This window comes from Pseudorasbora parva, chromosome 25 (genome assembly GCF_024679245.1).
Source record: "Pseudorasbora parva isolate DD20220531a chromosome 25, ASM2467924v1, whole genome shotgun sequence".
NCBI lineage: Eukaryota > Metazoa > Chordata > Actinopteri > Cypriniformes > Gobionidae > Pseudorasbora > Pseudorasbora parva.
The window spans coordinates 26,736,349-26,763,868 of record NC_090196.1 but is presented as its reverse complement, the minus strand read 5'-3'; the positions used below and the strand labels follow the sequence as shown (position 1 = coordinate 26,763,868).

General features: G+C 37.7%; 1 protein-coding gene and 1 long non-coding RNA gene across 2 annotated transcripts in view; one reads left to right on the top strand and one right to left on the bottom strand.

The window, feature by feature from the left end:
- The first annotated feature begins 92 nt into the window (after positions 1-92).
- Positions 93-26,490, top strand: LOC137065386 (mucin-2-like). Its single transcript, XM_067437001.1, has 44 exons — positions 93-205; positions 1,412-1,673; positions 1,776-1,890; positions 3,196-3,286; positions 3,434-3,555; positions 3,669-3,900; positions 4,942-5,067; positions 5,559-5,673; positions 5,815-5,953; positions 6,088-6,201; positions 6,408-6,474; positions 6,559-6,696; positions 6,791-6,955; positions 7,054-7,148; positions 7,259-7,385; positions 8,187-8,442; positions 8,525-8,577; positions 9,051-9,151; positions 9,245-9,396; positions 9,747-9,885; positions 9,996-10,100; positions 10,449-10,628; positions 10,737-10,976; positions 11,077-11,233; positions 11,442-11,570; positions 11,999-18,238; positions 18,350-18,519; positions 19,132-19,306; positions 20,502-20,749; positions 20,852-21,035; positions 21,152-21,362; positions 21,451-21,626; positions 21,802-21,871; positions 21,993-22,093; positions 22,247-22,278; positions 23,161-23,338; positions 23,424-23,528; positions 23,634-23,674; positions 23,807-23,929; positions 24,013-24,108; positions 25,490-25,618; positions 25,725-25,764; positions 25,849-25,972; positions 26,078-26,490. The coding sequence occupies exons 1-44, from the start codon at positions 133-135 to the stop codon at positions 26,283-26,285; spliced, it is 12,144 nt and encodes a 4,047-aa protein (XP_067293102.1). The 5' UTR covers positions 93-132; the 3' UTR covers positions 26,286-26,490.
- LOC137065418 (uncharacterized) overlaps positions 9,184-27,520 on the bottom strand; it is a 38,310-nt gene continuing 19,973 nt past the window's right edge. The window contains exons 2-4 of the long non-coding RNA XR_010901642.1: positions 26,088-26,244; positions 24,070-24,141; positions 9,184-9,289 (exon numbers count right to left, since the gene is read on the bottom strand). This is a non-coding gene — a long non-coding RNA (uncharacterized lncRNA). The remainder of the gene's footprint in view (positions 9,290-24,069; positions 24,142-26,087; positions 26,245-27,520) is intronic.

The following is a 27,520-nucleotide window of genomic DNA, read 5'->3' as shown; positions in this document are numbered from 1 at the left end:
CATTTTTTTCAGTGCCATACGAAGGCTGGCAGACCCTCCCTGCAGGGTGGGGAGAGAAAGGTGAATGAGAAATGATATAAAAGGGGGTATGAAAAAGAAATCCAACAGTACGGACCTCTCTCATCTTCCACCATGGAGTGGAGAACATCTGCAGTCTGCATATTACTTCTGGCGCTTATCGGCATTCAGGTGGATTCAAAGAACGGTAACAGTTTGACTTTTCTTCAGTTCTCAAAGGCAGTATCCCCTTTTTTCATTGTATTTAATTTAATTTTTAATAATACAAATGTTTTCATATATTTTTATTGACATCATGTTTGTTTAAATCTTGGAAAGTATATATATATATATATATATATATATATATATATATATATATATATATATATATATATATATATATATATATATATATATATATATATATATATATATAATTATATATAAAATATATATAATTTTATAAATAATATAATTTTATTTTATTTACATAAAATAACTTTAATTATTTTGTCTAAATACTGTATGAATTGTATTGTTTCTGCAACTAAATGACAATGAGAAATAACCTAATACTTAATCGAATTAAATAATTTTGAGTCCATTTAATAAGATTATTTAGTTTGATTTTGTAATTAATTAAGTAATATTGGTAGCCGGTATGCCATTTGGAAGCTTTTATACTCAAGATCCATTATCTGAAATGGGTTTTAAAGTGGGGGAAAAAATGCAAGTACAGTTATTCTAGAAGTTGAGTACTGAAATTCAGATGCACAATATAAGTGAAAAGAATTTCCTTAGGATTGTGACTTTACTAATGGCATTACTGGTGCTAAAATAACTTTTATCTTTATCAAAGAAATAGTCAGTTATATAGCTGAAATGATCTTGTCAAATAGATTGATGTTGTAGACGGAAAATGCATCAGTATCAGCATCTGGAGAGAAAAAAAGAGGAACCAGCCATCTGATAGCATTTGAGATGGTCATAGTTTCGACACTTGAACCTGATACTATCAGCTCCATTGATGACTTGCTTTAAAAGTTACTAAATATCAGCTGTGAAAAGTCTCAAAATGTTCATTTACTTTTGTTCAAGAAGCAAGACTGTAATTAAATTAAAAATTTAAGGACATTAAAATTGTGTCCCCTGCGAGAGGAAGAGAATCTTCACTGCAGGATTCATTTAGTTTCGTCTGATATTGTCTCAATCAAGTTGCAAATAACAGTGAGATAGGCAGCTTGTCTGGCTATCACCAGAACAAACTCAATTTAAGATTAAACATTGGTCTGCTCTGTATTATCTACCACACAAGAGGCGTGATCAACTGGCATTATTCGAATAGCATCGTCCTTTAGTATCAAAAACTTTTTTTTTTTATTGCAAATCTTCGTTTCTCATTTTTTTGCAGTCTATCCCACTAACCATGTCAACAGCGTCTGTAGCATGTGGGGAAACTTCCACTTCAAGACATTCGATGGGGATGTTTATCAGTTCCCAGGCATGTGCGAGTATAACCTGGTTTCTGACTGCCAAAGCCTCATTCGCCAGTTCTCGGTTCATGTGAAGAGAAAAGAAAACTCCAACAGCCCGAAGATCAGCAGGGTGTCAGTCAGTATCAATGACATTGCTGTTGAGTTGACCGAGAAACAAGTCATGGTCAATGGAGAAAAGTAAGATTCTGGGGAACTTAACTGCTGCTTTGCTCCCACATCTTTAAAAGGGTTTATATGTGTTCTGCTCAATGTTTTATTTTAATCTTTTCTCATATTCAGAGAATCACTGCCCTTGCATGTCTCAGGGATCCTTGTGGAAGAAAACACAATTTACACTAGGCTCTATTCCAAAATGGGCATCACAGTCACATGGAACAGAGAGGATGCAGTTATGGTGAGGTTATGTGGCTCCTTATGAATTCAAAAAATGTAACTAGATTTCCATATGGATATCAATATGATTATGAAATTTAACAAACCTAAAATGCACTAAACTTGTTTCATACTGGTAGCTAGTCTACTTTGAACGTTTGATTAATAAATCTGGCTCATACTGTACAAGTAATCTGTAATGAATAATGCTGTCTGTTATTGATTTAAAAAAAGAGCTTGCTTGTACGAATCATTTGTTACTGAATCAGACATGCAAATGCGCATGTACGGTCGAGAATTGTTAACGGCAGCTGCAGTGACGCAAGGACTTTGCCAATCAGCGGTTTCCTTTAGCCTACTTTAGAAAACAAGCGGGACTATTCCGCCATATTGCGTATTGCAGATGCAGACGCAGACTCAGTTTCGCGCATTCATAAGTGAGTAAACCGTCTTTCTATATCTTAAGTGTTTGGTGCAGCCCACAAAAACATGTAAATCGAAAGACGTGGTTTCTTTTCACTACTTCGGGTTTTATAGTTTGTTATTTCTATCCCCACACACAGTTTATAGGCTACTATTAACTAACTTTCTTAGTGGTGCTGTAGATTAATCAAACGGTACGTGAATCTAAATCTGCATAAGATTTAGTGTAGGCCTACACGGCTTATTTTGGGTTTGGCAAAAGCAATATAATTTATTATATAATACAATCAATCACCACCATACTGCGCCAGCAAACATCCAAAGCGCGCTGCAGTAGACGACCCGCGTTATTTGTATTAAAAAAATAAAAATAAATAAATATATATATATATATAGCATATATAATAGAGGTAAAATAGGGGTAGTAGAGTAGTTGTATTACACAACCTGACAGTGTAGAGTCAAAATTTGTTTACGCCACAGGAAACCAGCAGCAGGTCTTAAGGGAGTAACCAGTAAAATGATTTAGCATATTGTGCAAACACTGCCACATGTAAAGTGAAAGGCTATATAAGGCAATTTTCTGTTACGCATTGAAATCTGCATTTACATCCTTATGAACATGGTTATTCTCAACAGTAAACTTCAGTCTGCTGTTACTGTATAAAGGACTACCATGCAAATGCCATGATGTTTATGATAATAATTGAGTACCATAGTATTGTTACCTGAGGCCAATGTTACTGGTTCCAAGGGCTTGCAATAGGCTTTTCCCAAAAGCCTGGATACAAATGATGTCCATTCCATTTTCCAATGTTTTCATCCACTATCATTACTACTGACTTAATGTCCAAATGGCCAAAAAAACAATCTAACCAAGATGTTCTGTGTGGGGCTGTGTTAGGTGGAACTGGACTCCAAATATTCCAATCGCACTTGTGGACTGTGTGGTGATTATAATGGAGTTCCAGTTTATAGCGAGTTCATTGAATACGGTAAGTTACTTTTACAGACTGATTTCTTACTTTACTGTTCATATCTGACCCCCAATAATGATTAAATACAGTAAAGATCAATCCTCATGTTTTCCTAATCTGATGAATATCTAAGAAGATCAAGTGTCTATATCTTATTTAATACAGGACGGAGGGTTGGCTATACTGAGTTTGGAAATAAGCACAGAGTTCCCAACCCAGCACATGTCTGCGAAGATCCTTTTGAAAACATTGATGAGCAAAATGTGGTAGACCACTGTGAAAAATATGTAAGTTACAGAAAAAAGTTAATCACAAGAGAAACTGTTAATCACTCAGCAACTCATTATTCCAGTATTGTTAATATGGACCTTCAAGATGTTCCATGTCCTTTTCACAACAGCGGGCAGATTGTGCAGACATTTTGAAGGATGAAAATTGGTCTTCTTGTAGCTGGGTTTTGAACCCTGAGCCATATATCAAGGCCTGTACAAATGATATCTGTTCGCGTCTACCTGAAGACGAAGACGAAGACAGAGAAACCACCGCACTCTGTGCGACATTGTCTGAATATTCACGTCAGTGCTCACACGCTGGAGGATCTCCACCGGCCTGGAGAACAGCAAAGTTCTGTGGTAAGAAGTAACTCAATGATAGGATTGTGCTATCTTTGTTTTGTATCCTTTTGTATATATATTTCTTTAGTTATGTTAATGGTTTACACAGTTACAGTAGAAGGGATCCGGTCAATTTTCCTCTTGAATTAATACTGTGTGTATATATATAAACTGGAAAGTTTTGCGCATGTGCAATGACATAGAAATATCGTAACAATGTATGACGGACAAAACGAGCTGAAGTTGTTTTTGAATATAATAAATGATTGTTGGTTCAATCTAAAAATCTCTTTTCACTCATCATCTATGAAGTGGTGCTGGACAACGTTGTCCCGCAAATGTTTGCTTCGGATTCAAATCTGCAGACGCCCTGTTTTGGGCACGGGAAGGGTAATTTTGATTAATATAAGCATCATGGCACAAAGCTTTGTGGGCTCTTCGTCTCCTGATTAGGACCTTAAATAGATAAATATTAAGCCTGCTTTTTAAAACAAAAGAAAAGTAAGATGGTTATAATGCTGCAACAGTAGGAAACTCTGTATATCTGTGCAGTGTGAGCATGTTGAAAGATTCAATCTGATTGGAAGCTTGTAACATACAAAGGGCACATAAACCTTATCACTTTATTTAGCATTCATGTAAACACAATGTTCGGATTCTTAAATCGGAATGATATCATTCTGATTGAAAAAAATGTGACTGGACACATCCAAAGATTGAAATAATTAAATAAACGTTCTGAAATTATTCTTTTTGTAATAATTAAAAACTACACCAGACACGAGTGGCATGACAACACGACAAAAGCAAATAGAAACCATTATAATAAGTGGTGCTGTCTACACTAGCTGCGGCAAGAAGCGGCTCAATTGAAAAAAATTCCCAACAGTAAACAAATACCCATTGTATTTCTGTCGTACTTCAAGCGCTAGTTCTACTTCTGGGATTTGCAACGGTTGCTTTGTCACATCCTGTGTAGATAGCCTCAAGAGTTAAGACAACTGTTGCATCCGGTGTAGACATGGTGTAAGTCTCTGTATGATTTGTATTCCTATGCAGCTGTGACTTGCCCATACAATATGGTACACTCTGAAAGCGGCTCCCCCTGTATGCAAACATGCTTACACAAAGACACAAACACACTGTGTGAGGAACACAACATCGATGGCTGCTTCTGTCCACCAGGTCAGTTCTAGTTTTTATATAATATAAACAGTGTTTATATTACAATGCTATTCAAAAGTGTGGGGTCAAAAACATTTGATTCAATGAGGATGCATTAAATTGATCAAAAGTGCCAAGAGATTTATGATGTTATGAAAGGTTTCTATTTTGAATAAATGGGGTTCTTTTGAAATCTTAAAATAATGTTTCACAGTTGGTACAAAAATATTAAGCGGGATACCTGTTTTCCACATCGATAATGAGCAACAAATCAGCATATAAGAATCATTTTTGAAGGGTCACGTGACACTGAAGGCTGAAGTAAATTAACAGTATTACTGTTTTTACTGTATCAAATTAATGCAGCCTTGCTGTGCAGAAAATACTTCTTTTAAAAACATTTAAAAGCTTTTTCTGAACCCCAGACCATTGAGTGTTAATGTATGTGTTTTTGTTAGTTGTTTCGTTCTTTATGAAGACCCACATAGATTAATGCACTGTCTTTGTTATAGGAACTGTGTTTGATGACATTTCAAAAACGGGCTGCATCCCAGCAGAAAAGTGTCAGTGCAAGCATGACCGCATCTACAGCACAGGAGAGGTTCTTCGCAAAGATGAGGAAGAATGGTAATTCTTCCAAAGACTTTTTTTATCCTAGTGCATTCTGTGACCCTTTGTATATTTCAAGTATTTTACTTCTTGATATGTATAATGAAAAGGCATCTGAAGGTGGTTATTTACTGTGTGTGTGTTTGCGGTGTAATTCAGTATATGTGAGGAGGGAAAGTGGACCTGTATGAGTATTCCCAGCCCTGGCCTGTGCGCAGTAGAGGAAGGATCTCACTTCACCACCTACGACGGGAAAGAATTCACTTTCCATGGAGACTGCAACTATGTGCTCTCACAAGTAAGCATGTTGTAGTTACTAATTAAACTTCTATCTGTAGTTGCGAAGACATGTGAGTTTGGAATTATTTAGTTTGTATCCATTAGGAATATGTTAAATCCATATAAATGTCAACTTGTGCATTTGTTTTTTAGGACTGTAAGGAGTCCAAGTTCACTATATTGGGTCAGATTGTTCCTTGCTTTACTCATGAAACGGACACCTGTTTGAAATCTATCATGGTGCTGTTTGACAACGACAAGAAAAATGTATGTATAACATGCTACTGCCACAACAACACAAAAGTCTTGTATATTTGGCTTAAAATAACTTTTTACGCTTTCGTTTTTAATATACTTAAAGTGTAATTTATTCCTGTGGCGGCAAAGCTGACTTTTTTAGTGTTCAGTGTCACACAATCCTTAAGAAACGTAGCTTGTGCAAAATAAAACTGACACACTGTTTTCTTCTTCAGCGTATGATTTTTAAATCTGACGGGACGGTACAACACAATGCAGAAGTTTCACTTCCTTACATGACCGGTAAGGAAAAAGTAGCTCTTTTATTTGAAGCCTGTGTGCTAAAGACTCTTTTTGACTTCAAACTCTTTGACTCTTTTCTCCCAGCTGACTTTACGGTGTTTAGGCCGTCATCGTTTCACATCATACTTCAGACCACTTTTGGGCTGCAGGTGCAGGTACAGCTGGTGCCTCTCATGCAGGTGTACATCACTGTGAATCAGAGCTTCCAGGGCAAGACTTGTGGTGAGACCTCCGTCTTAAAAAGCAAGAAAGCGATCTAAATTAGGAGCGAATCCATCATGATGCCCAATGATGCGCCATTTGTGCGTTTGCGCAGGTCTTTGCGGAAATTTCAACAAAGTGCTGTGTGATGATCTGAAGACCCCTCAGGGATTGGTGGAGGGTACAGCGGTTTCCTTCGCAAACGCCTGGAAGGCCCAGTCCAACTGCCCCGACCGCTCTGAGAGGATGGACGACCCCTGTTCCTACAGCACTGACAGCGGTGAGAGACTTTTTGTTAGTATGGTAAAGTCAGAGTGTGTAGTTTTCAATTTCATATTTCCTCAATTAAAAGTTTTGCATATGTTATGATGCCTTTAGAGCATTTCGCTGAGCACTGGTGTTCCAAGATGAAGGACAAGGAGAGCCTCTTTGCCAAATGTCACACCACTGTCAATCCAGACAGCTTCTACAAAGTATGATCTAAAACAGGAAACCTTGAGAACTTTTCAGTTTTCCTTATTATAATGAGTGTTACCGAACCTCTCACAATAAGCTGTGACCCAACATGTTTATGTGCTTTCAGAGATGCAAATACTCCAGCTGTACCTGTGAGAAGAGCGAGGACTGTCTGTGTACGGTGTTCTCCTCATACGCCCGGGCCTGTGCGGCTAAAGGAATATTCCTCCAAGGCTGGCGAGAAATTGTGTGTGGTAAGAAGGCTGAAAGCTGTTTATTTAGCAGACCGGAGTTTTCAAACAGGTTGTCGCAAGAGTAAATATCAAGTGTATTTAAAGTAAAAACATTATATATATTACTGCCATTTTGCTTTCTAAAGGCCAATTCACATTCCACCAACAGATGACAACTTTTGTCAGATAAATTCGGCATTGGTCAGCCCTCGTTTTTACTGATTGAATCGTTATGTTGAAAAGGCGTTTGTCGGATCATGGAATGTCTCTCCTCCGGTGATTGTTGCCGTTGGTCGGCGTCTGTAATGTGATTTTTTTTTTCTTTCGTTGACAGCACTCGTTTTTCACACTAACATTTTGATAATCTCTAATTCCTTGCATTATACAAAAGTTTGTACTTGTGTTACATACTTCTTGTGATTTTTTTTGGCACTATTCTCTGTAGAACTGCTTATAGCTAGATTTATTATAAAAATGCCATATAGAATACACCTGAATTAGGTTTACAGCTAAAATTTAAAATGATTAATCTATTTGGTTTAGTTTTAGTAAAATATTCTGTAAAACAGATTATTTCATTTTAAAACAACACAGCTTAGTATAATGCTCACCATTTTTCACACAATATAAAAGTATATAAAATATATCTATAGCTGCCTTTATAGTTTAGGAACAACATTATCAAGTGAAGTCATCATATCTGGATGTCCTTGGCAGCAACATGTTTGGAAACCCCTTATTTAAGATGGAGGATTAAAAGAATGCTTGTCATTTTGCTACATGGACTTTTACATCACATTCCTTTCAAACTGATCCCCACAGAGAAGTATACAGAGAACTGCCCAGTCTCGCAGAACTACTCCTATCAGCTGCAGAGCTGCCAGCGGACATGTCTTTCTCTCGCCTCTGAGCGCCAAAGCTGCAATGTCAACTTTGTGCCTGTTGATGGATGCGCATGTCCAGATGGACTCTATCAGGATGAGAATGGACTGTGTGTGCCTATGGACAAATGTCCATGTTACCACAATGGACAGAAAATCCATCCCGGCAAGTCTGTCAACATTAGGAATGAACACTGGTAAGTGGATGGTTATATTATATTGTATAGAACTTTTCAACTATAAATTTAATAGACAGTTTGATTTTATTTCTCTGTCCAGTGTTTGCATGAATGGAAAGTTCCACTGTCGTTCCTGGAAAACCCAAATTCTGGGTATGAAAAATTACTTTCTTCTACTACATATGTTAAATAAGTCTCCTTTTGGTTTACACTAGCATCACCAAAACTGGGCTATCATGGAACCTGTTACTGAGTTATCTTGTCAAATTAACTGATTAACCAACAGACAACAGTAAATAATGGTCAACTGATATGTTTTTTTTATGGCCAGTGTGTTAAGTTAACTTAAAGAGTGTCAATAACTATGCTGCAATAACATTTCATTTACATAATAATAAATACAAATGTAACAATTATAAATTATTTTGTATTTACTAAAAATAAAATAAAATAATTAATATAAAAATAACTTTTTTTTAAATAAAGTATTTGTAATATAATTGAAGCGCTTATTGTACCCTTACCTGCAAAATTACTCAACATCTGTTGTAAGCAGTCTTAAAATATGATTTCTGATATAAAAAATTCCTGAATGGTGCAGCATCTGTGTCTGATATCTTTTGCAGGATGTTCCTCTCCAAAGGTTTTCTTCAACTGCAGTACAGCAGGCCCAGATGAACATGGACTGGAGTGTGCACAGACTTGTTTGCAAAAGGAAGTTGACTGTGTGAGTCCATAGTTTCCAACATCTCTTCTTTTTCCTTCCATCGCTTGATTTTGCTGGTGGTCCTATATTTGTATTTTCTTCCCTTCTTTCTAGTTCTCGATGGACTGTCAGTCTGGCTGTCAGTGTCCTTTAGGTCTGCTGGATGATGACAGAGGAAACTGCGTTAAACCGGATAACTGCCCATGTAAACATGACGGCCAGTTTTACGCACCAGGAACTGAGATAACCACAGGTTGCAATAAATGGTGTGCAAAACCAGCGTTATTTTAGTATCATTAATATACCATTATTTTTTATTAATATTTTGATTTATATTTAATTTGATTTATTTTAGTACTTCAAGTTAACATATATGAACATTATAAATGTTGCAACTAGCTGGAATGAAAAAGTATATATGTGTGTGTGCGTGTGTTTGCATTTTTTTTATATATATTTATTATTTATATCTATTAACCCTGCATTAAACAACAGCATTTCCACTACCACATTAAAGTTAAATAGCTATAAATAAATAAAAACTGAACAATACAGTAATTAGCTCTTTATGACCTATAGTAATATATTGATTTTAAGTCTACCTCTATATTTACAGCACTTGTCGACGGGGAAAATGGAAATGTACAGATAATAAGTGTCCTGGCATATGCACCATATACGGCAGCGGACATTATATAACTTTCGATCAGCAAAGATTTGGCTTCAGGGGAGACTGCAGTTATATTGCTGCTCAGGTATGAGCTCTGGGTGGACACAACAGAATTTGGACAGTGACTATGAAAATAAAGTTACAAATAAACCTTTTCCTTTAGGAGGCAAACTTTCATTCTCTCTTGTTTTACAGAATACATGTGGAAATAAAACTGGCAATTTTCACGTGATCACAGAGAATATGCCTTGTGGAACAACAGGAACCACATGTTCAAAGGCTGTAGGAATACTTTTGGGGGTAAGGCGGCAGGCATAGGTCTGCACATTCAGAGTCAAATAAAAGATCTTTCTAAGCGGTCGTGAAATACTAAAATAAGCTTTTCAGCGTGTTAACATTGTTACATATGATATGAGACATGATAATGCATGTACATTTTGCATTTGAATGGCCAATAAAGGATTTTCCCCTTATTTTCTTTAACATTTGAAAGCAATATCGAGTGAACGTCAGTCACTTGATACAATATATTTTGTTAGATGTTTTTCGAGAACTGTCCTGTGCTGAAATGTGATGTTTCATGACTCTTTAATATTATCTATCATACAGTATCAATTTTTCCTTTTTTCTAACTTCTCTCACACACAGAGGACTAGGCTGCAGCTTTATGATGGGACTCTAACCACCACTGACACTGGAAGTGGTCTAATGATCAAGTACAATGAGAGAAATGTTGGGATGTACCTGGTCATTGATGCTAACATCGGACTGACAATTTTGTGGGACCGTAAAACCACCGTCCGCATCATTCTACAACCTCAGCACATGGTGAGTCATGAATCATGTTCTGCAAATTTTCATGTTTTACAATTTACAGTAGTCCCTCAGTTTAATTTATTTGTAGTACAACCTCTGTGTTTCGTTATATTTTTACAGGGAGACGTTTGTGGCTTGTGTGGAAATTTCAATGGAAATGGAAAAGATGACTTTACAACTCAGGGAAATTTGCCAACTACAAATGTAATGGAGTTTGTGGACAGCTGGAAAGTGTTAAGCACCTGCCCTGATGCAAAACCAGACTTTAACCCGTGCCTTGAGACACCCAATCGAGAGACATGGGCAAAAATACAATGTAGCATCATAAAGGAAGTTACATTCAAAGACTGTCATAACAAGGTACAAATGAAAAACATTTTGAGTTAATAAATTTACATTTCCTAAAATGTGATATACAAGAGTACAACATTTTTAAGGAGGGAAATGCATGTTCCCACAGGTGGATCCAACCCCATATTATGACAATTGTGTGAAGGACTCGTGTGCATGTGATGCAGGGGGGGATTGTGAGTGCTTCTGTACAGCTGTGGCAGCTTATGCTCAAGCCTGCAATGAGGCAGGTGTTTGTGTCGTTTGGAGAACACCTGAGATCTGCCGTAAGCACCTTTTTAATTATATTGCAAGTTTTAAATCTGTAACATTTGAATGTGATTTTCATGCATATTCTGAGTCTGTGGATTCTGTATCTTCAGCCATTGTGAATGAATTGATTGTCTGATTGATCAATGCTTAAATTGTTTTCTTTCTTTCAACAATTTAGTTTGTTTGCACACGTTCATACTTATATCCACGTTTCTCTGTTAGCTGTGTACTGTGACTACTACAATGAACCAGGAGATTGCACATGGCACTACAGTCCTTGTCATACACCTTGTTACAAAACCTGTCTCAACCCTGATGGTATCTGCAATAACACTTTACCCAACCTGGAAGGTGAGTGCACTCTAGTTTGGATGTTTGAAGATTGGATATTTCTAGGCCTTAGAGTATATTTAGTGTTAAACTGGGATTAGAAATGGTTCAAGCAATAACATTCTTATATTTTTTGTGGGAAAGTAATAGAAAACTTTTGTAAAAGCATTATTTATAATTGCTAGCAATTAGCGTGGCTGAAAATGGCTTGAAAATGGTGATTAACTGGGGGACTCTTGCTAGCAATTAGCATGGCTGGAAATGGCTTGGAAATGGTGATTAACTGGGGGACTCTTGCTAGCAATTAGCATGGCTGGAAATGGCTTGGAAATGGTGGAAATGGTGATTCACTGGGGGACTCTAATTTGGAAAAAGTGTAATTATTAGTTTCTAATCCCTGAGGGGCTACAATTAATAAACTAAATAGTTTTTTCATGATTTCTTTTCAGGATGTTATCCAGAATGTCCAGAGGAAAAGCCTATTTATGATGAGAAAAATCAGATCTGTGTTGAGCTATGTCCAACACCAGGACCTACCACTATACCGACAACTACCACAAGGTCTACTACAATATCAGAAACTACTACATCAACACCAGAACCTACCACATCATCTACCCCTACACCAACAACTACCACAAAGTCTCCAACAACAACACCAGGACCTACCACATCAACAATAGAACCTACCACGTCCTCTACCCCTACACCAACTACTACCACAAAGTCTACTACAAAAACAGAACCTACCACATCATCTACCCCTACACCGACAACTACCACAAAGTCTACTACAACAACACCAGTATTTACCACATCAACACCAGGACCTACCACATTCTCTACCCCTACTCCAACAACTACCACAAAGTCTCCTACAACAACATCAGGACCTACTACATCAACACAAGAACCTACCACATCCTCTACCCCTATACTGACAACTACCACAAAGCCTACTACAACAACAGGACCTACCACATCATCTACCCCTACACCAACAACTACCACAAAGTCTCCTACAACAACATCAGCACCTACTACATCAACACAAGAACCTACCACATCCTCTACCCCTACACCGCCCACAAAGTCTACTACAACAACAGGACCTACCACATCCTCTACCCCTACACCAACGACTACCACAAAGTCTCCTACAACAACATCAGGACCTACCACATCAACACAAGAACCTACCACGTCCTCTACCCCTACACCAACAACTACCACAAAGTCTACTACAAAAACAGAACCTACCACATCATCTACCCCTACACCGACAACTACCACAAAGACTACTACAACAACACCAGTATTTACCACATCAACACCAGGACCTACCACATTCTCTACCCCTACACCAACAACTACCACAAAGTCTCCTACAACAACATCAGGACCTACTACATCAACACAAGAACCTACCACATCCTCTACCCCTATACTGACAACTACCACAAAGCCTACTACAACAACAGGACCTACCACATCATCTACCCCTACACCAACAACTACCACAAAGTCTCCTACAACAACATCAGCACCTACTACATCAACACAAGAACCTACCACATCCTCTACCCCTACACCGCCCACAAAGTCTACTACAACAACAGGACCTACCACATCCTCTACCCCTACACCAACAACTACCACAAAGTCTCCTACAACAACATCAGCACCTACTACATCAACACAAGAACCTACCACATCCTCTACCCCTACACCGCCCACAAAGTCTACTACAACAACAGGACCTACCACATCCTCTACCCCTACACCAACAACTACCACAAAGTCTCCTACAACAACATCAGGACCTACCACATCAACACAAGAACCTACCACATCCTCTACCCCTACACCGACAACTTCCACAAAGTCTACTACAACAATAGGACCTACCACATCCTCTACCCCTACACCAACAACTACCACACAGTCTACTACAACAACAGGACCTACCATATCATCAACCCCCATGTCAACAACACCAGGACCTACCACATCAACACCAGAACATACCACACCATCAACTCCTACACCAACAACTGCCATATTTTCATCAACAACAGTTGAGACTACATCACCATGTATTATATGTAATTGGACTGAATGGTTTAATGTATATAATCCTAAATTAGATGGTAATGACTTTGAAACTTATGAAAAAATTGCAGAAAGTGGAAAACAGATCTGTGAACAGCCAGAAGATATTGAATGTAGGGGTGTGGCCCAACCTGACAAGAACTTTGAAGATTATATTCATGATACAAAACAAGTTGCCCAGTGCAATGTTTCATATGGATTGGAGTGTAGGAAAGATCAACAAACTTCCCGTCCATATAAATGTTTTGACTATGAAATACGGGTTTACTGCTGTTTCATTTGTTCAACACCACCACCATCAACAACAACAGTATTTACAACATCACCTATTACAACAACACCAAAACCAACTACATTATCTACACCAACAACTACCACAAAGTCCACTACAACAACACCAGGACCTACCACATCAACACCAGAATCTACCACATCATCTACCCTTATACCAACAACTACCACAATGTATACTACAACAGCAGAAATTACCCCATCATCTACCCCTACACCTAAAATTACCACAAAACCTACTACTACAACACCAGAAAGTACCACATTATCTACTCCTTCACTGACAACAACACAGTCTGGGACAACAATACATATTATTACTGGACAACCAATAATAACCCAAACACCTCCCACAGCAAAGCCTCAAATTTCAACAGAATCTACTATATCATCTACGCATACACCGACAACTACCACAAAGTCGACTTCAACAACAGAACTTACCACATCATCTACCCCTACTCCAACAACAAGCACAAGGTATCCTACAACAACACCAGGACCTACCACATCAACTCCAGAACCTACCACATCATCTACCCCTACACCGACAACTACCACAAAGTCTACTACAACAACAGAACCTACCACATCATCTACCCCTACACCAACAACTACCACAAAGTCTCCTACAACTACGCCAGTATTTACCTCATCTACACCAGAACCTACCACATCAACACCAGAACCTACCACATCATCTACCCTTACTCCAACAACGACCACAAGGTCTACCACATCAACACCAGAACCTACCACATCATCTACCCCTACACCGACAACTACCACAAAGTCTCCTACAACTACACCAGGACAGACCACATCAACTCCAGAACCTACCACATCTCCCACTACACCAACAACTACCACAAAGTCTACTACAACAACAGAACCTACCACATCATCTCCCCCTACACCAACAACTACCACAAAGTCTCCTACAACAACACCATTATTTCCCACATCAACACCAGAACCTACCACATCATCTACCACTACACCGACAGCTACTACAGAGTCTACTACAACAACAGGACCTACCACATCATCTCCCACTACACCGACAACTACCACAAAGTCTACTACAACAACAGAACCTACCACATCATCTCCGCCTACACCAACAACTACCACAAAGTCTCCTACAACAACACCAGTATTTACCACATCAACACCAGAACCTACCACATCATCTACCACTACACAGACATCTACTACAGAGTCTACTACAACAACAGAACCTACCACATCATCTACCCCTACACCGAAAACTACCACAAAGTCTCCTATAACAACACCAGAACCTACCACATCTTCTACCACTAGACCAACATCAACTACAAAGTCGACTTCAACAACAGAAACTACCACATCATCTACCCCTACTCCAACAACGACCACAAGGTCTACCACATCAACACCAGAACCTACCACATCATCTACCCCTACACCGACAGCTACCATAAAGTCTCCTACAACAACACCAGGACAGACCACATCAACTCCAGAACCTACCACATCATCTCCCACTACACCGACAACTACCACAAAGTCTACTACAACAACACCAGTATTTACCACATCAACACCAGAACCTACCACATCATCTACCACTACACAGACATCTACTACAGAGTCTACTACAACAACAGAACCTACCACATCATCTTCCCCTACACCAACAACTACCACAAAGTCTACTACAACAACAGAACCTACCACATCATCTACCCCTACACCGACAACTACCACAAAGTCTCCTATAACAACACCAGAACCTACCACATCTTCTACCACTAGACCAACATCTACCACAAAGTCGACTTCAACAACAGAACCTACCACATCATCTACCCCTACTCCAACAACGACCACAAGGTCTACCACATCAACACCAGAACCTACCACATCATCTACCCCTACACCGACAGCTACCATAAAGTCTCCTACAACAACACCAGGACCTACCACATCAACACCAGAACCTACCACATCTACCCCTACACCGACAACTACCACAAAGTCTACTACAACAGAACCTACCACATCATCTACCCCTACACCAACAACTATCACAAAGTCTCCTACAACAACGCCAGTATTTACCACATCAACACCAGAACCTACCACATCATCTACCACTACACAGACATCTACTACAAAGTCTACTATAACAACAGAACCTACCACATCATCTACCCCTACTCCAACAACTACCACAAAGTCTCCTACAACAACACCAGTATTTACCACATCAACACCAGAACCTACCACATCATCTACCACTACACCAACATCTACTACAAAGTCTACTAATACAACAACAGAACCTACTACATCATCTACCCCTACACCGACAACTACCACAAAGTCTACTACAACAACAGAACCTACCACATCATCTACCCCTACACTGACAACTACCACAAAGTCTCCTACAACAACACCAGAATTTACCACATCAACACCAGAACCTACCACATCATCTACCACTAGACCAACATCTACAAAGTCTACTTTAACAACAGAACCTACCACATCATCTACCCCTACACCAACAACTACCACAATGTATACTACAACAGCAGAACCTACCCCATCATCTACCCCAACAACAATACATATTATTACTGGACAACCAATAATAAGCAAAACACCTACCACAGCAAAGCCTCAAATTTCAACAGAATCTACGATATCATCTACCACTACACCGACATCTACTACAAAGTCTACTACAACGACACCAGGATTTACCACATCAACACCAGAACCTACCACATCATCTACCCCTACAACAACAACAACTACCACAAAGTCTGCCACAACAACACAGGGATTTACCACATCAACACAAGAACCTACCACATCATCTACCCCTACAATGACAACTACCACAAAGTATCCTACAACAACACCAGTATTTACCACATCAACAACAGAACCTACTACATCATCTACCCCTACACTGACAACTACCACAAAGTCTCCTACAACAACACCAGAACTTACCACATCATCCACCCCAACCCCAACAACTACCACAAAGTCTACTACAACACCGGAACCTACCACATCATCTACCCCTACACCGACAACTACCACAAAGTCTACTACAAAAACACCAGGACCTACCACATCATCTACCCCTACACCAACAACTACCACAAAGTCTCCTACAACGACACCAGGACCTACCACATCATCTACCCCTACACCAACAACTACCACAAAGTCTACTACAAAAACACCAGGACCTACCACATCATCTACCCCTACACCAACAACTACCACAAAGTCTCCTACAACGACACCAGGACCTACCACATCATCTACCCCTACACCAACAACTACCACAAAGTCTACTACAACAACACCAGAACTTACCACATCACCCACCCCAACAACTACCACAAAGTCTACTACAACACCGGAACCTACCACATCATCTACCCCTACACCGACAACTACCACAAAGTCTACTACAAAAACACCAGGACCTACCACATCATCTACCCCTACACCGACAACTACCACAAAGTCTCCTACAACAACACCAGGACCTACCACATCATCCACCCCAACAACCACCACAAAGTCTACAACAACACCAGAACCTACCACATCATCTACCCCTACACCGACAACTACCACAAAGTCTCCTACAACAACACCAGGACCTACCACATCAACACCAGTACCTACCACACCATCTACTACTACACCAACAACTACTACAAAGTCTACTACAACAACAGAACCTACCACCTCAACACCAGAACCTACCACATCATCTACCCCTACACCGTCAACTACTACAAAGTCTATTACAACAACAGAACCTACCACATCATCTACCCCTACACCGACAACTACCACAAAGTCTACTACAAAATCACCAGAAACTACCACAACATCTACCCCTACACCGACATCTACCACAAAGTCTCCTACAACAACACCAGGATTTACCACATCAACACCAGAACCTACCACAACATCTACCGCTACACCAACAACTACCACACAGTCGCCTACAACAACACCAGGATTTACCACATCAACACCAGAACCTACCACATCATCTACCCCTACACCGACATCTACCACAAAGTCTCCTACTACAACACCAGGATTTACCACATCAACACCAGAACCTACTACATCATCTACCACTATACCAACAACTACCATAAAACATACAACAACAGCATTTACAATTACACCAATGATTTCTACCACTACACCATGTTTTTGTGTATTTAATGGAATTCACTATAATCCTGGTTAGTATTTCTAATAGGTTGCATTGACATATTTTTTGTTAGTTTGGACTGGTATTATTTCTGTAACAATTTATGTCCTTTTGTGTTTGCTTCTTGATTCTTGTTTTTTAGGCGATAAAATAGTTGATGAGTATATTGGCTCGGGGAACTGCCTTATCATCATCTGCTCTGATATCTGTGAAATTCAGAACAGCACAGAGCCATGTGAAATTACTACACCTACTCCCACATCTACTCCTACACCAACTTCGCCTTATGACTGCCCTGAATGGGACAAAAATGTAAAAAAAAAAAAATTGTATACACACACACACACATATACACACATATATATATATATATATATATATATATATATATATATATATATATATATATATATATATATATACATATATATATATATATATATATATATATATACATATATATACATATACACACACACACACATATATATATATATATATATATATATATATATATATATATATATGTGTGTATATATATATATATATATATATATACACACATATATATATATACACACATATATATATATACACACATATATATATACACACATATATATATTATACACAATATAAAATATATATACACTATATATATATATATATATATATATATATATATATATATATATATATATATATATATATATATATATATATATATATATATATATAAATGTTTAATACTTAAATTTCTGTTTAAAAATGTATGGTAGGTCCTGTATTTTTTACTACAGGAGAAAAGGTCTTTTATCAGTATCCATGATCCCATTTAAATATTCTAACAAAACAACATAGACTACGTTGTGATTTTGCATGTATCAGTCTTTCTAATTCCGGTACATTTTTCATCATTTCCAGACAAACGAGATCTTCATCCTGTGTAACTGCACCATGGCCAGGTGCATAGAAGACAACATCATTGAAATTATCCCATTTGAATGCCCTCCACTGCAGAACATCACCTGTGAAAATGGCAAAAAACCAGTTCTTGTCTATGATGAGCATCACTGCTGCCAGTATTACCAATGCGACTGTGAGTAAACTTGTCTTCACAATTTTAATATTTGCTTTTGTAACCATTAAATTTAATAACAATAATGTTCTTCCAAGCCCAATGATTTCCAATGAATGCTTTATATGAACTGTTATGCTTTCACGATTTCAAAAAAGCTTTAAGGATTAGTTCCCTTCAGAATTTAAATTCTGATAATTTACTCACCCCCATGTCATCAAGATGTTCATGTCTTTCTTTCTTCAGTTGAAAAGAAATCAAGTTTTTTTGAGAAAAATATTCCAGGATTTGTCTCCATATAATGGACTTCAATGACAACCAACCAAAATCAATGCAATTTCAAAGAGATCGACATGATCACAGCTGAGGAATAGGGTCTTATCTAGCAAAACGATCAGCCATTTAAAAAAAAGAAAATAAAAATTGATATACTTTTTAACACAAATGCTTGACTTCGGTGTTGTGCTTCTTCACAAGGTATGGTATGACGTCATCACGTCGGACAGGTCACGCTTGTGACGTAGGTGGAAGTACTGATTTAGTGCCGAAAAACTCTCATGTTCTCCTCCAACTTCAAAATCATCCAACATTGTTGTTTTACCTTGATTTTGGTAACGTTGTGCAAAAGCAGAACACCAAAGTCGTGCATTTTTGTGCTTCAAAAGTATATCTTTTTTTTATTATTATTCTAAATGACTGATCATTTTGCTAGATAAGACTATTCCTTGGCTGGGATCGTGGTGAGCCCTTTGAAGCTATTCAAAGCCCTTTCAAAACTGCATTGATTTGAACCTTCAACCCATTAGTGGCTGTTGGAGTCCATTATATGGAGAAAAATCCTGGAAAATTTTCCTCAAAAAACAATTTCTTTTCCACTACAGGAAAGAAAGACAATGACCATCTGGGATGACATGAGGTGTGTATATTATCAGGAAATGTTCATTTATAAAGTGAATTAATCCTTTAAATGTTGAATGTATTCATTGAAATGCTTTTTTTCAAGGAAAAGGAAGTTATTATGTGTGATTTACTTTTTCATTAAATCTCTTGCTTTGAAGTAAATAAAATGAATCGTAATTTGCCCCTACTTGCCTGTCGTAGGTTACAATGAAAAGTTGATTGTATATGTGATACTTATAACAGTTAAAATACATAGTATTGATTAAATTGAAGTTGCTTGTTCAGATATCTGAAGAATTTGTATTATTGTTCATAGGCTTTTGTGAAGGCTGGGGTGACCCTCATTACATCACATTTGATGGAGTCTTCTACAGTTATCAAGGAAACTGCACTTATATATTAATGGAGGAAATAAGGCCTCAATACCATTTAAAGATCTACATAGACAATGTCTACTGCGATCCTATTGAGCATGTATCCTGTCCCAGATCCATTATTGTGTCTTACAACAAACAAGTCATAACACTTACAAATCACAATCTCATCGGAGGTGCAGACCTAGAGGTGAGACTTTCTAGATTTGGAGTGATGAAATACTTGATGCTTTTTCCTCATTGCAGTATAAGTATCCTATGTTTTTCTTGTAATTGTCTCTTGTCCTAACAGGCTGTTAAAGACAATGAGAAGTTACCTCTGCCATATGTTCATAATGGTGTAAGGGTTATAAGCTCAGGCCTAGACTTGTTCCTGAGTATTCCACAGCTGGGTGTTGATATTACATTCGGAGCCACTGGCTTTGGCATCAACCTGCCATTCCAGCATTTTGGAAACAACACACAAGGTCACTGTGGTAAGTTGGCCACCCCTGGTTTTTGTATGGATGGTGACATCACAATATGGGTGGTATACAAGAGGCTTGTTTTTATGTATTGTTCATATAAATTGTTCCAACTAATTGTCACTAAGGAACATGCAACAACAATAGAGCTGATGACTGCATGATTCCTGGAGGGATCTTGGTGAATGACTGTGCAGTGATGGCAGATTACTGGCCAGCCAGTGGTGTGAATGGTGAAAGTTGCACTCCACCAACTGCATTACCTACAGTTGGGGGTGATCTCAAACCTACACCTAAGCCATGCCAGGCCCATCCTGACTGCAACCTCCTCCGTAGCGAGTGAGTTGATTCTGTGTCGTGTTTTAACTATACATTTCAAAATATTCAAAGCTTCCAACGTGATATTTGTAACTCCTGTCTCCCCCAGGTTGTTTGAAGCGTGCCATTCCCATGTGTCCCCTGAAAACTTCTTTTTAGGATGTCAATATGATAGCTGTCATATGAGCAACCCTAACGTGGTGTGTGCCAGTCTACAGAGCTACGCACGGTCTTGCTCTCAATTAGGGGTCTGCATACACTGGAGAAACTACACTAACCTTTGCAGTAAGTTGCATTTTATATCACATTGTCTTTTTAGATATTCCCTAAACCCCAAATTCTTTGGTGGGTTTTAAATCCTCTTTTTCTTTTAGATTTCTTGTGTGATCTCAGATTTTTGGAGCCCATATTCTTGGAAAATATGGAGATTTAAGTGATTTATTTGTCTTTTCTTCTCCAGATAAGGAATGTCCAGAGGGTAAAGTCTTCAATCCTTGTGGTCCAGCTGAGCCACCAAGCTGTGATGATATGTAAGCCCATTAATTCACATTTAGGAGCCTTTTAGCAGATTTGCTCCTACATTTTTATTGGAATGAATCTCAGGTGATATGTGCATACTAAAAAAGGTTAAATATCGTCTTTTAATTGCAGACCTGAACGGAGAACCATTAAAGTGCCCACAGAGGGCTGCTTCTGTCCTGAGGGAACATTGCTCTACAACAAGGAGTCAGGAGTCTGTGTGAACAAATGTGGTAAGACGTTTCTAATGTTTCTAAAGTGTGTATGTGTGGTTTTCCTTGTTCAAATCAAAATATACAAAATATATGTGCTTTTCTGCATCATTCTGCATGTCTTAGCCACTTTTTGAAAAATGTATTTTCGTTTTGTTTCTTTTTTGTTTTTAGGATGCCTGGACTCCTCTGGGACACCACGCGAAGTAAGGCGGTGTTTAAAACCATTAATTCAACTGTTCACTCAATAGAAGTGTTTCATTTCATAGATCTTATACTTATTAATTCCAAATTCATTGCGACAATCTCAGTGGAAAAAATAATTCAAGATGGCAGAGGACAGAACTGGAGAGAGAACTACAGCTTATTAGAATTCATCCTTATAAAAGTATCAATAATATAGTGCAACTATATTCATATCAGTGTTCTTGTGTGATATGCATATTAATGAAAAATAGATTTAAATTTTAGCTTAGCAATATACTAATGCCAAGCTCTTTATGTGAGTTGCGCTATTTGTAATTGCTGCCTATGTAGAGTTTCCAGTTGGTCGCTTATGAGGTTCTATCACTTGCAAACCAACAAAAATGTACAATAGTGAAACACAAGTAGAGGCATATACTTTCTTTCATAGCATATTTTTATCCGAGTTTAATGGATTATTGAAAAGAAAAAATGTAGGGTGGGTAATTGGTTTTATCCATCAGTTGTTGATTCGATTGATACAAGCCTGCAGTTGATTGTGGAGGGGTGCAGTCTGAGGGGACTAAACAACTGCAGAGGTCCCACATCACCTCCGACTAGGGTTGGCTGATATGACCAAAATCTTATATATGAGTAATTTTATATTACCGTAAACAAATTTATGAAATCAAAATCCGGTGTTTTCTCAAAATATGTGTCAAAAGATTTGTCACCAAAATCATTCCATTTGCTGAAACGCAGAGAAAGTTATGGCCAAATTAAAACTCAAAAATATCCCATAGTGGTTGAAAACATCCCCAACAGCACATAAGAGTTACATTCATGCCAAATTAGCTGCATAATAACTGGACTTTTAACTGAATCCTCTTGTTTTTTTGTGGCAGTTCGATGAGGTATTCGAGTACAACTGTGAAGAGTGTATCTGTGACAAAGCCAGCAAATCGGTGATCTGTAAGCCCAAGAGGTGTCCTGATGTGAATAGTGAGCGCTGCACTGAGCCTGGCTTTGTGCTGGTTAATGTCACCAATCCCTCAGACCCATGCTGCAGCAAACAAGTCTGCAGTAAGATGAGTTTGTTTACAGATTTTAAAGGCTTTGCTTTAAGTTTGCATCACCTAAATCTACTCTACTCTTTTATGTGATGTAGATTGTGATGTCAGCATGTGCCCACCTTTGGGTAAAAAGTGTCTAGTAGGATATGCGCCAATCCTAGAAGTGCCTAATGGAAAATGCTGTCCAGAAATCAAATGCGGTACCACTATTATTTATATTTCACTTTTTTTTGTGACATTCATCTCAGCTCATATTGAATATCATTCTATATAGGTTTAAGTTCTTTTGTTATTTGCCTCCTTAGAGCCAAAGAAAGTGTGTGTCCACAAAAACACAGAGTATGAGGTAACTAAAATGGCTCCAATATTACTAAAAATCAAATGGGTCTGAAGTTGTTTAATATATATATATATATGCATTTAAATAATGACTAATCAAAGTTATACACTCAACTCTCTCTCCTCTCACTTCCCTCAGCCTGGTGCCAGCATCCCTGTCGTTAACTGTCAGGAATGTACCTGTACATGGGACGTGGATCCTAAAACGCAGTGGTTCAAGATCAAATGTGAATTTATGCAGTGCAATGAGAAATGTGATCCTGTAAGTTGTTTGATGAGTTTCTGATCGGCTTCTCAGGAACGTGTGCAATTTTGTTGACTTCATTTGATGTTTATTTTTCCCAGGGTTATGAATATAATAATACAAATGTTGACTGCTGTGGAAAGTGTGTGCAAACTCACTGCATCATCAACGTCAATGGCGTCAATCATATACTGCAGGTAAGGTCAAAGCTCAGTCGCCTCAAGGTGTGGCTAAAAAGAACAAAATTAATACTCAGAATAAATAAAACTTGACAGAATAGTTATTCAAATTTTAAAATCATTATAAACGTCAAAAATGTACTCTACGAAACAATTATGTCAAAAACAATATTGTTTTTCTTTCCTGGAACACAAAATGTTTCATACAAACAGAAGTGGATTGTCATCGTCAGGGACAAAAAAAAAAAAAATGTGTAAATGGACAAAAAAAAGCATTATTAAAGTATTTGTGCACTATACAGGTCCTTCTCAAAAAAATAGCAAATTGTGATAAAGTTCATTTTCCATAATGTAATGATAAAAATTAAAATGTCATATTTTAGATTCATTGCACTCTAACTGAAATATTTCAGGTCTTTTATTGTTTTAATACTGATGATTTTGGCATGCAGCTCATGAAAACTCATCTTAAAAATCTCTAAAAATCTCAAAAATTTAGCATATCATGAAAAGGTTCTCTAAACGAGTTATTAACCTAATCATCTGAATCAACTAATTAACTCTAAAACACCTGCAAAAGATTCCTGAGGCTTTTAAAAACTCCCAGCCTGGTTCATTACTCAAAACCGCAATCATGGGTAAGACTGCCGACCTGACTGCTGTCCAGAAGGCCATCATTGACACCCTCAAGCGAGAGGGTAAGACACAGAAAGAAATTTCTGAATGAAAAGGCTGTTCCCAGAGTGCTGTATCAAGGCACCTCAGTGGGAAGTCTGTGGGAAGGAAAAAGTGTGGCAAATAACGCTGCACAACGAGAAGAGGTGACCGGACCCTGAGGAAGATTGTGGAGAAGGACCGATTCCAGACCGTGGGGGACCTGCGGAAGCAGTGGACTGAGTCTGGAGTAGAAACATCCAGAGCCACCGAGCACAGGTGTGCGCAGGAAATGGGCTACAGGTGCCGCATTCCCCAGGTCAAGCCACTTTTGGGCTACAGAGAAGCAGCACTGGACTGTTGCTCAGTGGTCCAAAGTACTTTTTTCGGATGAAAGCAATGGATGAGCTTAAGGCCGCTATCGAAGCATCCTGGGCCTCCATAACACTGTGAATATTAAATAATATTATTTAATATAATTTCAGTGCCTGAAATATTTAATATTTCAGTTGGTGTGCAATGAATCTAAAATATATAAAAGTTTAATTTATCATTACATTATGGAAAATGTACTTTATGTGATGAACTTTATCACAATATGCTAATTTTTTTAGAAGGACCTGTATAGCAAGTTTTCTGATTTTGTGTGGGAACAGACTCAAATTTAAGCAATTATTACTTGAAAATCTCCAAATAAATCTAACATTTTTGCACTGAATTTAATATTGACTCTTTTCGTTCATAGGAAGGAGCCACTTTGCCCTCTACAAACCAGGGCTGTGACAAAATCACATGCACTAAAGTTAATGGACAATTCATCACTGACAAATACACAGTCCAGTGCCCTCCTTTCAACGTTTCCAACTGCCAGCCTGTCAGTACTTCAAATATCACACAAACACACATTTACATGTCATTCTGACCGATCATGGAGATTAAATCCCATTAATGATATTCTGCTTTTGTGTTTTGCTTTACAGGGCACTGTTCAGCTGTCAGCTGATGGCTGCTGCCCTGTCTGTGAGTATTTTTAAAAGAATATGCAATTTGTTGTTGATTTAAGTCAATTATTAACATGTCTATGTGTGGTCAATTATTTTTTAGGTGTGGACCAAATTAAGGGATGTCAAGTAAAGACCGTTCGTGATTACATAAATCACAACGACTGCCAGTCAGAGAAGAAGATGGACCTGACATTTTGTGGTGGAGACTGTACCAGTTTTAGCAGGTGATTAGGTTTCTGTTAAGAACTTAAATAGACCCTCATAATTGACTGATTAGAAACACTTTACATGTGTGTTTTTTTCTCTCTCTCTTTCTTTCACATACATAGGTACACTGACCCTGGATTGTCCTCTTGTAGCTGTTGCCAGGCCACACGCTCAAGTAATCGCACAGTGAATCTAGGTTGCATAAATGGAGACATAGTAACCCACTCGTATGTCCATGTTGAAGAGTGCTCCTGTAGCAGAACTAACTGTCATGTTAGCAACATACTCCCTGAAAACAGTGAATGGAAACGCAGTTTTGGACTTCCTTGAGCAGCGTTGAATCATCAAACCATAGCAAAAACAAAATTTCTCAAGTATCTTTGTGAAAATGTGTGACCAGAAATTAAAATGCACATTCTTTGTTTAACATTTCTTGAACTGAAATCTATAGGTCTCTTCTTTCTCTTTGCTTGAAAAAATTTGTAGTCTTTTGCTTGTCTGAAATTAAAAGCAAATAAAGCATTTTAAACCTACATTCATGCGTATTGAATCTTGGACTGAGAATTTTATTGTGATTCTATAAAAACCTTAATGTTTATGAAAATAAAAATTAATGTAATGATTATAATGGTCATGTGAGTTTTGTTTGATAATATCAGAAAAATACCATATAGTTAAACAACAGAAAGAAGGATGAAACAAGGCATAAAACAGGATATGGGCTTTACATATGATTAAATAGAAGAGCATTGCATTAATGAGCTGGTTGTTCCAGTCTTAAATTGTATTCTATTGAAATATATTTAATTGACATTTGGTGAAAGTATTTTAAGTCATCTAACAACCATGGAAGGCCTATGTGGTGCATTGGGTCAGCTGGTTGTTCCAGTTTTAAATTGGGTTCCATCGAAATATTTTATATTGACTTTCGGTAGAAGCCTATCAAGTGATCTAACAAAAATATGTGGTGGATGGATTTAATCCTGTGTTACAAACCAAGTGACAAACCAAATTATATTTCTAAAAAGCAGAAAACTATGTTATTGTATACTGTAAAAAATGATTTGACCTAACTTAAAAAAATAATCTAACATACAATATTATCCAATTAGGTTTTCTCAACTAACATGAGAAACAGGCAGTCTGAATTTAAAAGTTGTTCAACATCGAGCAATGCAAGAAGCTACAAACCTCATTCTTTCACCATCATGATAGATGTTTATTCTCTGAATAAAAACGTATTACGCAAACATATTACTCTGATCTGCAACCATATTAAATCCAACAGGTGCATTTAAATGGATATCAAAAAGGACATCTCAAACAACAAATGTTAATCCAGAAAAATGTAAATCAATTTTCTCCTTCAAGCATTGTGCAATGTAAAATTGTTGTTCAGATTCCTCATTTTGAAAAGCTGGGAACATTTGGTTTTGAACAAATACTTGAGTAAGTAAGGTCAACAACTTTTTTGGAATAATTTTTTGTAACATTTTTCTTAATGTGCAGTGCATTATAAAAGGATTTGTAATGTAGATTGTAAAATGCATTATATTTGATTCTGA

Coding starts and splice junctions, on each gene's coding strand:
- LOC137065386 (XM_067437001.1), top strand. CDS start 133: ATGGAGTGGAGAACATCTGCAGTCTGCATATTACTTCTGGCGCTTATC. Junction 9,886..9,995: donor GCAGTTATATTGCTGCTCAG/GTATGAGCTCTG, acceptor CTTGTTTTACAG/AATACATGTGGAAATAAAAC. Junction 10,101..10,448: donor CTGTAGGAATACTTTTGGGG/GTAAGGCGGCAG, acceptor TCTCACACACAG/AGGACTAGGCTGCAGCTTTA.